The sequence below is a fragment of the Elephantulus edwardii genome, unplaced genomic scaffold, assembly GCF_000299155.1.
Source record: "Elephantulus edwardii isolate Elephantulus edwardi_28Jun2011 unplaced genomic scaffold, EleEdw1.0 scaffold00135, whole genome shotgun sequence".
Taxonomy (NCBI): domain Eukaryota; kingdom Metazoa; phylum Chordata; class Mammalia; order Macroscelidea; family Macroscelididae; genus Elephantulus; species Elephantulus edwardii.
This window is the reverse complement of record NW_006399885.1, coordinates 7,206,521-7,219,034: the sequence shown is the minus strand read 5'-3', so window position 1 is coordinate 7,219,034 and position 12,514 is coordinate 7,206,521. Positions and strand designations below refer to the sequence as shown.

The window sequence follows — 12,514 nt, the reverse complement described above, 5'->3', positions numbered from 1 at the left end:
TCAATTCCAACTCATAGTAACCCCAAAGGACAGTGCAGACCTGCCCCACAGGGGAAGACTGTAAAACCTTCACAGACATAGCCTGCCTCATCTTTTTCGGCAGAGTAACTGGCAGAACCCCTAACCTTCTGTTTATCAGTGGAACACTTCATCCACTGTGCCACCAGAGTTCCTACCCTGTCTAGAGTAGCACGCTGTTAGGCAGAGTGATGACGAGCACAACTTTGGAGCCATCCAGATGACCTGGGTTCAAATCCTGACGCTGGCCCACTTCCAGCTGTGTAAGTTAGGGAAACTCTGTGTTTTCCCATGTGAATAATACAGATATCAATCTATCCTCCGTGGGTTACTATGAAGGTCATCTGAATTAATGTGCATAAGCTACCCCCATTTTGCAAATGGGTTAAATGAGACTCAAAGATAAATAACGTGCCAGTGACAACACAACAAGGAAGCAGTTAAATTAGGATTCAAAGCCCAGTTACCTGCATAGAAAGCAAGTTTTATTAAAAGGGAATCCTAGATTCACCCATCGACATTGTATCTAAAATACTCCCTGGACATGCACTAAAAATCCAAGGATTTATAAAGCTCCAAGAAACAAATATTTTTAAAAAAATCATAGTCAAACCAGAGATTACTTTAGGGAATTAGACCCTAAAAGACAAGACTCTAAACCAATGAGACTGTGAGGGTCAGACAGGGTTATGCTGTGAACATGACATACTATGAGAAGGACAGCATCCACCAACAGGAAGGATCTTCATGGAAGCACACTGCCTCAAACCCACTGTGCCACCAGGCTCCTTAGAAAGGGGCACTACATAAAGTCGACAGTATTAGAATTCCCTGGTGACATATGAAGAAAGATCTTCCCTTGTTCCTAAGGATTAAAGATTAAAGCTGTAAACTATTTAATTTTACTTGTAAGCATTATCAATACCCATGCTACCAGGAGCCAAGAAATCAAAATCTACTGTCAGGGGCCCCTCCAAAGCACTAAAGTGCAATGATGTCAATTAAAAGACTATGGTGTGCCTGATCTTACTATTAACTCATCTGAAAGTTGGACAATGAAAAAGCATGTCAGAAGAATGGATGTTTTTGAGTAGTGATGTCAGAGAGGAGTACTGAATATCCCATGGGCTGCCAAAAGAACAAACAAGTCTCCCCTGGAGGAAGTGCAATCAGGATGTTCCTTAGAAGCAAGGATGATGACACTTCGTCTCACATATTTTGAGCATGTTGTCAGAAAGAGTGAGTTCTTAGAAAAAGAAATCATGCTGGAGAAGGTGGAGGACTAGAGACACGATTTTCGACAAGATAGATTGTTACAGTGACTGCAACAGTGGGCTTGAGCAGATCAGAGATGGTGAAGATGGCACAAGATAGGGCAAAGTTCAGATCTGCTGCTCATAGGTTTGCTACATGTTGAAGTTGACTCAATGGCACCTAACAACAACAACAACTTGAAAGTAATTTCAAAACAACCTTAGAATAAGCATAGCTTTGATTTCATTCTAATACACATTCTTTTTCTCTTACTAATCAAGAATTTCAAATATGCATGTAGATACTTATTAAAAACAATTGGATTTTGGAATTTGGGATAACAGCTCTTTCCAGGTGACTGGATTTAACTTACTGTTGCCAGAAAAGAGAAGTTATTGAAGGCACTCTTAAGAGTGCATCAAGTTGCTTGCCAAATATGGGGGAAAGTTTAAGTAAAATTGGTCCAAACAGGAAAAGATATTCATTGAATCCACTGTCATCAAGTCAGTTCTAACTTGTGATACACCCCCCAACTCCCTTGGGTTTCCAAGCCTGTCAGTCTTTGTGGGAGGATTCTGTCCATCTCCAGAATGGATTTGAACTTCCAGATTTTTCATTAGCAGTCATACATGTAATCTACTACACTCTCAGAGTACCTTATGTGGAAGGATAAAGAATTACATTCTAGGATGGCTGTATAATTTGAAGTTGCGATCCAATCTAAAAGTAAAGAGCATACCATTCAAGTACATTATAAAGTAACACTTTGGCCCATTATAAATAGATTTCACAGGACAGAAGCAAAGAGTACCCATATGGCCTGGAAATTACTTTTATATGTAAGTATACTTTATTTGACTAGTTTAAGTATATTTTTAAAAAGTCAGAGGAAGCCATTAGAGAAAAACCATTCGAAAGGAAAATGAGCTGTATTTCCAAAAGATAAAAGACAGTCGATTTCTTTTGTTTTTTAAATTTCAATTAGGAAGGAAAGAAAAACTATGGCTTTCTCTTATCTAAATAAAGAATTATTCACATCCAAGTAACAAAGTACCAAGAAGTTTCATGTAAACTATCTTCAACATAAAACAGAAAATCATTTTGTATTTTATGTTCTGACGCCTGTTTGTCCCATGGGTGTTTAAGCAGAGGTTGAAGAATTGATTTCAATTCTTGGTGGCCCCTGTGTTCAGAGAACTGTGTTACACAGGTTTTCAAAGGTGGATTTTTCCAAAGACAATTGCCAGGGCCTTCCTCCAAGGCACCTCCAGGTGGACTCAAACCTCCAACCTTTCGGTTAACAGCTGGCCAAGTTAACTCTTTGCACCACTCAGGGACCCCTTGAATATATGAAACTACCTAAAGCAAAAATTGGTGCCTTTGAGCTGTGATGCTGGAGAACAGAATATACCAAGGACTGGTAGGAGAACAAACAGGTTCGTCCCAGAGAAGGCGAAACCAGGCTGTTTCTTGGAAGCAAGGATTTTGAAGCTCCACCTGACATTCTTTGGGCACATGGCCAGGAGGGACTAGTCGTTGGAGAGAGACGTCATGTTTGGAAGGGTGAAGAGACGGTGCAGGAGAGGAAGACCCTCGATGAAATGGACTGACTTAGTGTCTCAGTGTCTGGGTAATAGGGATAGGTGTGTCTGAGGCAACAAGGTTGACTCAGAATAGAGCAGGGTTCAGAAATGTTGTACATAGGGTCGCTATGAGTCGCAAGCGACTCGACAGCACATAACAACAACAACAAAGCAAGAATTCTCACTATGAGAAAAGAATCCTCTCTAGATTGCTGAATCCACTCTAGAAGGTATCCCAAGTCTCTCAGTTTGAAGAAATACTGAAAAAGATCCTTTTAAAGTTGATCAAAGCCATTAAGATCCACCTAAGGGCTGTCTCTCAACTTTCCATAATGCCATAGCTACAGCCTGGGCTTCTCAAGGATGCTGGGCTGGAGGAGCAAGAGGATTTCACAAGGGAGTCAGAGTGCTTTGCGGACCTTAAAGGCAGGTGACTGCATCTTGCCAAACATCCTGGGCATCCCAAATAGAATGCTCTCTCATCTTGGGCATTCTCACCTCTCTGCTGTCCAACTCACTGATTCACAAACTGCTGGCTTTCATATCCCCAGAAGGGTACCCTGCTCTATGCTCTGTCCATTCCCTCTTAAACTGACTGGTTCAAGCGCAGCCACAAATGTGAAGAGGGCGCAGGATCAAGCGGTTGGCCATCACGTTGCTGTGAATGGAAAGAGCATCTCAACCGCACTTAAAAACTACTCACCCTTAGAACATTCTCAGTTCTGGAGGGACACTCCCTGATCTGAACTTCAACTCACCAGAGGCCCTCTTCATCCCGGAGTGAGCCTTCCCCCAGAGCCACGCCCTACATCACACAGCACTGCCCACCAGCGGCTCTGTGAGTGAAAATGCCCAGTCTCGGGCCTCACGGTGGCTCCACCAATCAGGAGTTGGAGAGCAGGACCCAGTCATCTGTGTTTTAACAAGAGGGCATGGTGTTCACAGAGGGTGGAGACCCGCTTCTTGAGAATCCTCATGCGTGGGCCTGCATGTCATTCCTATCTGCACCCCCAGTTCCTGCCATGTTAAGAACAGGTAAAACATATTTTCAATTGAAATAAAAATGCAAAAATATACATTCAATTGACAAGGTACAAATGACTATTCTCTTCCTTTTTCTCTACAATGTATAAGGGTATTTGCTTTGGGAGCCTATGAGGACTGTCTGCTCCTGTATCCAGACTCCAGACAACCTCACCCTGCACTCCGATGTTTCCAGCAGAGCCAGCACCCCACAGCCAGCTGACTCTTGCCCAAACTGATCCTTTATGGGAAAGGCAGTGACAATAGGTACCCTAAAGCAACAGAGTGTTGTGTAACCTTTGAACTTCTGTCAACATGAGAAGGTTCTGATTTCCTGTGAAGCCAAGAATTTCCAACCTCTTTATTAACAACCATCTCATTTCTGAAGGAGAGTGAAGCTAATTAATGCTGGCCAGCGCAGGGGGTCACCACAGAGGTCATAGTGCCACCACAGAGCACTGTGAAAGGTTGACAGTTCAAGTCCACCAGCTGGTCCCAGCATCAGAAACCAAACAGAAGGTCTTTATGAATCACAAATGACTTGATGGTAGTGGGGGGGGGGGTCTATAAATTGTGGGTGGGCCTCTTACAACAGAATAAAAGCCAAAAGAACTAAATGTATTCCATGCAAATCATATTACAGGCACTTTTAAAATCTGGAATTCCAGTGGTGGTATTATAGGAGCTTCTGTGTGGTTTAAATGGTTAAGCACTGAACTCATTAAAAGGCTGGCAGTTCAAGACCAGCCCAGGGTGCCTTGGAACTAAGGCCTGGTGATCTGTTCAGAGAGGTCACAGCCTTCAAAACCTCTTGGAGTAATTCTACTCTGCACACACGGGATTCTCCTGAGTTGGACTGCCTCAACCGTAACAACAGAGCTGATACACTATTAAACCTTCGCAAGGGAAAGCATTCTCAGTTGTCATTCAAAAGAGTTTTCTTTTCCCATCCTATTAATCTGCTTTGATTCCTGATGTAACGAGAGTTATTCCTAAAAGCATCCTGTGGCCCTTAAGAAGGTCCAGCTAACACAGAGATGCTCACTGGAGATGCTCATTTTAAGAATTCGAGCCACTCATTTCACCAGGTACAAAATATCCAGCTGGCCAGCATATGTCTTCTAAATGCTCCACATGTCACTACAAGCCATCACAGCATCCATAGAGCCTTCTCAGGCCCTCCAAACCTCCAACCTTCACTTGGTACTGTCACACGGAAGCAGTCAGTATAAACCACCCGACACCACCACTGCCTTGGGACCAAAATGAAATGGCCTTCCACCCTGAGTTCCCAGAGGACCTGGTGGTGTTTCATTCTGCCTTACACTATGAGGCAGCACCGAGCAGCTGGCACCTGACGAGTCCCACTCCGCCGTTCTGTATTTAATCGTGTATGATTACCAAAAACATAAAAGCGAAGAATCTATTATTTTTGTTAAACAGGAAAGATTTAAAAAAAAAAAAAAAAGACTAGGGAAAAATATTTCCAAAGTGGATTTTAGATTTCAGAAATTTGTATCAAGAGTAATGAAGTTCCTATTTCATTCAACACTGGTGGGAAGTCAGAGTTCCTTCTAGAAAGTGCAAAAGAACAGGGAAGGTACCTATCAGCTCTAGGACACTGTCACAGAACAACTGCACAACCCAAAACTCACATACACACGCACACCTCGCATCATGACATACACTTCACACTGCAATAGGTGCCAGACATTTACAACAAGTCTCCAAGCAATTACTTTCTGGTACATCTTTAAATTTAGATTTTACCTCTTTCCACATGATGGTATGCCACATGCCATTTCTTAATACTGAAAAAAGGGGGGGGGGAAAGTACCCATTACAAAACATGATAACCAAAATCCACTTTCTAAATTCCAGAAGGCTTCTATAAGAATTCTATTTATTAATTCATACATACTGTTTTCACTGGTTAAAAAGTACATTTTGATATAAACACATTATACCCTTCCCTTTCCCCCCAAATGGAGCCCTAATCTATGTACCTACGGAATGCATATATTTACACATTAATATACACGTAGACATAAAGATGTACAAACTTGTTAAATCAATATATATGTGCATAGTGCAAAACAACAACAAAATCATATAGATCAATGAGCCAGCTCCTACAAGGTCAAAACACAAATAAAGAGCTGGTACTCAGAAAATCAATACAATGAAAACTGATGAGAGGAGGGAAGGAAAGATTACAAACGAAGGGTGTGAATGTCCGAACTTTTTCAAAGCTGTTTCCTGAAAATTGCCATTTCTAAAATTCTAAAGTACACACACTTTGTTTCTTTCTTAGTTACCAGGGACAATATTATATTTGATGTGCTTGTTATTTTACTGTTCCATTAGAATGTTTTATAGAGAAATTCCTCAATTCATCTCAATAACATCAATGACTTGTTCCTTAAAGTTCTATTACATGCAGACGTTAATTCCTACATTTATCAGTGGAAACAGTGACCAGACTGGTAACTTACCTATTGTTTTCTTTCTGTTAACTGCATTGTCAGCCTTATGTCGCTTCTGTCACAGAAAAGGGGGGGGGGGAAGCCCTTAGATTAAAAAGTTTCAAATGAGTTATTAAAACCACAAACAATAAGATTATGGAATAAAAATGACAGGGACAAGTAAAGTAACTGCCAGCAACAAGAATTAATTCCAAAGACTTTATAATCTAGCACACACTAGCTACTTTCAATGGCTATATTCTGGTTCTAGCAATTACCCTCTCCAAGACAAAGACGTTTTGGAGAAGGTATAACCAGAGTGCTCTCTGGATGCATGAATGATGAGGCTTTGCCTCATATACTTCGGGCATGTTGCTAAGAGGGGCTATTCCTTGGAGAAGGACATGATGTTGCAAAGGGTGGAGGGTCAGCAAAAAAGAAAAAGATCCTCAACCAGGTGGATCAACACGGTGACTGCTGCAATGGGCTCGTTTGTCAGGAAGTGTGAGGATGGTGCAGGACAGAACAAGGTTCAGATCTTTCATTTATAGGGTTGCAATGAGTCATACTCAACTCAACAGCACCTAACAACAATAATTACCAAGCTTTTTGAGGTGTAAACTTCTCCCTTCTTATTTGCTTTAGATCATTATGAAACAATTTGTGAACCAAAACTACTCCATCAAGTCAGTTCTGACTCCTGGTGATTATCCATCGACTTTCTAAGGTTATTAAATCTTAGCTGGAGGAGACTGTTCATCATCCTCCCAGAGAGCAGCAGTTGGAGAATTCACACCTCTAACCTTTTGGTTAGCAGAGCAATACATAATCCACTATGCCACCAAAGAGCCCTAAGAGCAGGGGTGGCATCCACTTCCTAAACAACATGCCTCTGGAAACTCTATGAGCTTTGATAAATGATGATAGTTATAGAAAGGCTTCAGGCCTTTTATTCATAGGGTCACTATGGGTCGTGCTTGACTCGACAGCAATCAACAACAACATGACAAATCAAAACGCAAACAACTGAACTTCATCAATAAAATATCTTTGGCCATACTACTATTTTTTAAATATGTACTAAGTCTATCTATTAACAAAAACATGTGTGGCACCCATGTGTGACTCTAAGACAGGGTAGAGAAAGACAGACTCACACACACACACACACACACACACACACACACAGTGGTACTTTTTCAAAAAGTTGCAACTGGAAGTTCCATTTGACCCAGCAATTCCACTACTGGAAATATACCCTAAAGAAACCAGAACTGCCACTGAAGCAGATATAGGCACTCCCATGTTTATTGCGGCTTTGATCACAATAGCAAAGAGTTGGAAACAACCCAAGTGCCCATCAACAAATGAATGGATAGAGAAACTCTGATGTATTCACACAATAGAATACTATGCTGAATTGAAAAACAAAGAACTCATGAAATATTACACAAAATGGGTGACCCTGGAGGACTTTATGCTGAGTGAAATATCTCAGTCACAAAAGGACAAATACTGCATAGTGCCACTGTGGTAAAATGGAACTGACATCTGGGTCGGGGAGAACCTAAGAAAAGAGGGGATAAGTAATGTATACTGCATTGAAACAGATGAGGGAGAAAACTGTAAAAAAGGAATATAGAATTAGGTATTATTTTCATGACAAGATTCCATAAGAAGAAATACATAGTAAAGTGAACTGTGGATGACTGGGGGTCGCGGGGTCGGTGTATAACAGCGAAAGACTTTTTTTTTCTTATTAAAGAGAAAAACAAAAACAAACTGGGGGGGGAGGGTGGGCAGGGAGGAAAATGTACAACAATGAATGAATGGGGGGAAATTAAATGGAAAGAGTATGTTATAAAAATACATGTATGTTGCATTTTAAAAGTCATTAATAAAAAATAAAAGAAGAGAATAATATAGTCAATGAACTCAGAAATCTATATTCTCAGATAAGTGTGAAGAGAACACAGAATCTTATGAAATTATGTCAAACTCAAAGCAGCTACAATATAAAGAACTATAAGCTTTCATCTGCTATTCATAAGAGTAGGCACAGAAGTGAAATACAACCAAAACCCCCAAATCCATTTGAACTAAGTTGATTCTGACTCATAGTAACCTTTGATCAGATTACTGGGGTGTGCTCTTTTTATAAAAAAAAAACCACAAAAAAACAGGTAATAATTTGCTTTATTACTAGCAATGCACATAGACATCACAAAAATATTTGTAGGGCATATATTTCAACACTGTTAACAACAGTTAACACTGCAAAGTATAGTTAAACTGAAGTTTGTCTAACTTTATCTTTTTATGAAAATTTTGTCTTTACTTTTAAATTTTTTATTTTATTTTCTTAACTTTATTTTATATTGCTTTACATACACCGGACCCTTCACCTTTTCTTTACCAATCTCTCCCTCTGCCCATCAAATTGTGCAACCCTATGTTTAAGCACCCCCCCCCTTGGATCCTCATACATGATCTACAGTAATGGTCCCATACACTTTTTGATTTATAGAACTAAGTTCACTTAGCATAATGCTCTCCAGTCCCTCCAAAGTTAGGTAGTAATTTTCCTGTGTGCTACATAGCATTCTATTGTGTGAATGTACCATAATTTCTCAGTTCAATCAATCGTAGTTGGGTATCTGGGCTGTTTCTACGTTCTTGCGATGGTGAATAATGCTGCTATGCACATTGGTGTACAAGTCTCTGTACCTCAGTTCTCATTTTCTTAGAGTATATTTCAAGCAGTGGAATAGCTGGATCACATGGAATGTCTATGTCCAGCCTTTTGAGGAAATGCCAGAGTGGTGTACCATTTTACAATCCCACCAGCAGTGTATAAGAGTTCCTATCTCACCATATCCTCTCAACATTTATTACTTGCTGCCCTGTTAAACTTTGCCACTGCTCCTGGAGTGAGATGGTATCTTATTGTGGTTTTGATTTACATCTCTCTTCTTGTCAAGGATTAGGAGCATTTTTTATCTATGTCTCTTGGCCATCTGAATGTCCTCTTCTGTGAAAAGTCTTACCATGCCTTTTGCCCATTTTGTAATTGGATTATTAGTCTTCTTCTTATGGAGGCCCTGTAGAATTCTGTAAACTTTCATTATGAGACCCTTATCTGAGTTCCCAGTCAGCAGACTTTCTTTTCTCCCTGTTGGAAAAAGTTTTCATTTAATACAGAGAATTAATCTTTAGAAAAGGTCCCATTCATCAATTTTCTTCTCCCCAGATTGTATATTTCAGGCTGTATTTGGAAGGGCTTTTATACCATAGACTAGGCCTTCTAATCTTGGTCCCAGTTTGTCTCTTACGAGCTTTATGATTTTGGGCTTTATTCCAAGGTCCACCTTGAGTTGATTTTTGTGTATGGTGTGAGAAGTAGATCCTGTTTCAGCCTTCTACAGGTAGTAGTCCCATTCCGCCAGCACCATTTTTTGAAAAGGTTGTCATCTCCTCATTTGATAGGTTTTCCTTGTCAAATATCAGTTGACCATAGATAGCTCGGTCCATTTCTGGGTTCTCAATGCTGTTCCATTGGCCTATATGTCTGTTATTGTACCAGTACCATGCTGTTTTGGTTACTATCGCTGTGGTAGGTTTTGAGGTCAGGGAATGCTATGCTTTCCATTTCATTTTTGGTTTTCAGAAGTACTTTGCTTATTTGGGGTCTCTTTCCTCTCCAAATAAACTTGACATTTTCCCTTTTGATCTCCTTGAAAAATGAACTTGGTAACTGTATTGGAATTGCACTGAATATATAGACTGCTTTTGGTAGGATTGTCATTTTCACAATATTGAGTCTTCCTATCCATGAACAGGGCACATTTTTCCATTTCTTTAAGTCTTTTATTGTGTCTTGCAGAAATGTCCTGTAGTTTTCTTTGTATAGATCTTTCGTATCTTTATTTAGGTTCATTCCCAAGTATCTCAATTTGTGGTTGGCTATTGTAAATGGTATTGTTTTCTTGGTTTCCTTTTCCGAGTTCTCTTTGTTACTATAGAGATATCCCACTGATTTTTGGATATTGTGTATCCTGCCACTCAGTTAAACTGATCTACTAGTCCTAACAGGTTGGGGTTTTGTGGGGTTTTGTTGTTGTTGTTGTTGAGTCCTTAGAGTTTTCTGTGTACACTATAATATCATCTGCATAGAGTGAAAATTTAACCATCCCTTTGCTGAACAGGATGCTTTTTATTTCCTTCTCTTGTTGTATTGCCCTAGCAAGTACTTCCAATACAATACAGAATTGCAATGGCAACAGTGGACATCCTTGTCTGGTCCCTGTTAGCAGAGAAAATGCTTTTAGTCTTTCTCCATTGAACATGATATTGGCTCTTGATTTTGCATATAAACTTTTTATTATGTTGAGGAAATTCCCCTATATTCCTATTTTTCTGAGTGTCTTAATCAGGTGTTGGATTTTGCCAAATGCCTTTTCTGCATCAATTTCCAGCATCATATGCTTCTTGTTATTTGCTTTCTTAATGTGGTGAATTACATTGATTGTTTTACTCATGTTGAACCATCCTTGCATACCTCTTATGAATCCCACTTGGTCTTAATGAATTATCTTTTTGATATGCTTTTGAATTCTATTGGCTAGGATTTTGTTAAGGATTTTTATATCTATATTCATAAGATATATTGATCTATAGTATTCTTTTTTGGTAATATCTTTGCCTGGTTTTTATATTAGGGTTATTCTTGCTTCATAGAATATCTCTAGGAATGTTCCTTCTTTTTCTATATTTTGAAATAACTTAAGTAGAATTGGTGATAAATCTTCTCTGAATGTTTGGTAAAATTCAGCTGTGAAGTCATCTGGTCCAGGACCTTTTTTCAGGGGGAAGTCTTTTTATGACCTGCTCAATGTTTTTCTTTTGAGGTGTACTCTTAATATAGGACTAGACTGTCTCATCTTTCTTCCTCAGAGAAACTGGTGGAATTGAATCACCAAACTTTTGGTTAGTAGTTCAACATGCAACCAACTACCCTACCAGGACTCCCTGAGGAGGAAAATGAGAAGCAACTGAGGGTTGCTGAGATGTAGTATGTGAAAAAAAGAGGTTGAAACTATTTCTGTGTCATTTGATGTATAGTCCAATGACTTTACATCCCTTCTCAAAAAATATCATTGCAAATTTGAAGAGGCTTAATTAAGGTACAATCTCATTTTTTTACCCTTAAACATGTAATACAAAGCAATAGTAAATTATATCTATCCAACAAAAAAGGTTTTATTATCCAAGTCAAGAACTTACAAAGTCTTCTACAATCTCTTTGATGCCTGCAATTGTTAAAATAATGATCAATGGCACCAGGGTGGTATATCTTCCTGTTGGAGATACATCGGGAATTTGCTGTAAAAGAAGAAATGAAAGGAGAAGTTGGCTCATTGAAATCATCCCCACAGTGAAAAGCAGTTATTTTTTGCAGCTCGGTTCCATTTCTCTTATACAAAAAAAATATTACCTTACTATGAAAATAAGTGATGTCAAAAGGACAAATACTGTTTGGAACCCCTGTTATAAAAAATAGGATGCGCCCAGGGAAAAGGAGAGCATGGAAAGACTGCATAAATAATGAACACTACGCTGGAATGGGAGAAAGGAGGGGATATCTGAAGAGAATGGATGATTGGACACTTTCAATCTGGAACAAGACATGTTCTACAAAGTTAACTGATGCAGGGGAGAGGAAGGAAAATGTGTATCAATGAATGAATGAACACTAATTTTTCCTATAAATGTTCACCAAAATAACAATTTTTAAAAAATAAAATGTGTGATGGATGCATTTTAGTTTTGTATTTTTAAATCCATCGCAATACATTTGGAACAGTAATAAAGGCTAGAGGGCTGGCCCAAGAGTCATAGGGTCAATGCCTCTTTTAGTAACTGCAACTTTCCCTATGTCAAAATCAAAAGACATTAGAACAGTCCAAAAGGAATATATGATCAGGTGTTATACATATGACAGCAACCTGGAACAAGAGATGCACTGCAAAGTGGACTGGGAGGAGGGAAGAGAGAAAAGGATGAAAATGTGCAACAATGAAAAAAAGTTTAAAAAAACCAAAACGTTTCTGAACAGTTTAAAACCGATTGGGTATTATGGTTATGACAAGAGTCCAGAATGAAGGTTGCCTA

At 39.3% G+C, this 12,514-nt stretch overlaps 1 protein-coding gene across 2 annotated transcripts in view; it reads right to left on the bottom strand.

Annotated features, from left to right (window-relative positions):
* Positions 1-12,514, bottom strand: part of ATP8A2 (ATPase, aminophospholipid transporter, class I, type 8A, member 2) — a 720,462-nt gene that overhangs the window by 644,562 nt on the left and 63,386 nt on the right. For both annotated transcript variants that reach the window (XM_006894116.1, XM_006894117.1), the window contains exons 3-5: positions 11,627-11,725; positions 6,374-6,419; positions 5,649-5,689 (exon numbers count right to left, since the gene is read on the bottom strand). In XM_006894116.1, coding sequence (XP_006894178.1) covers positions 5,649-5,689; positions 6,374-6,419; positions 11,627-11,725 — 186 coding nt within the window. The remainder of the gene's footprint in view (positions 1-5,648; positions 5,690-6,373; positions 6,420-11,626; positions 11,726-12,514) is intronic.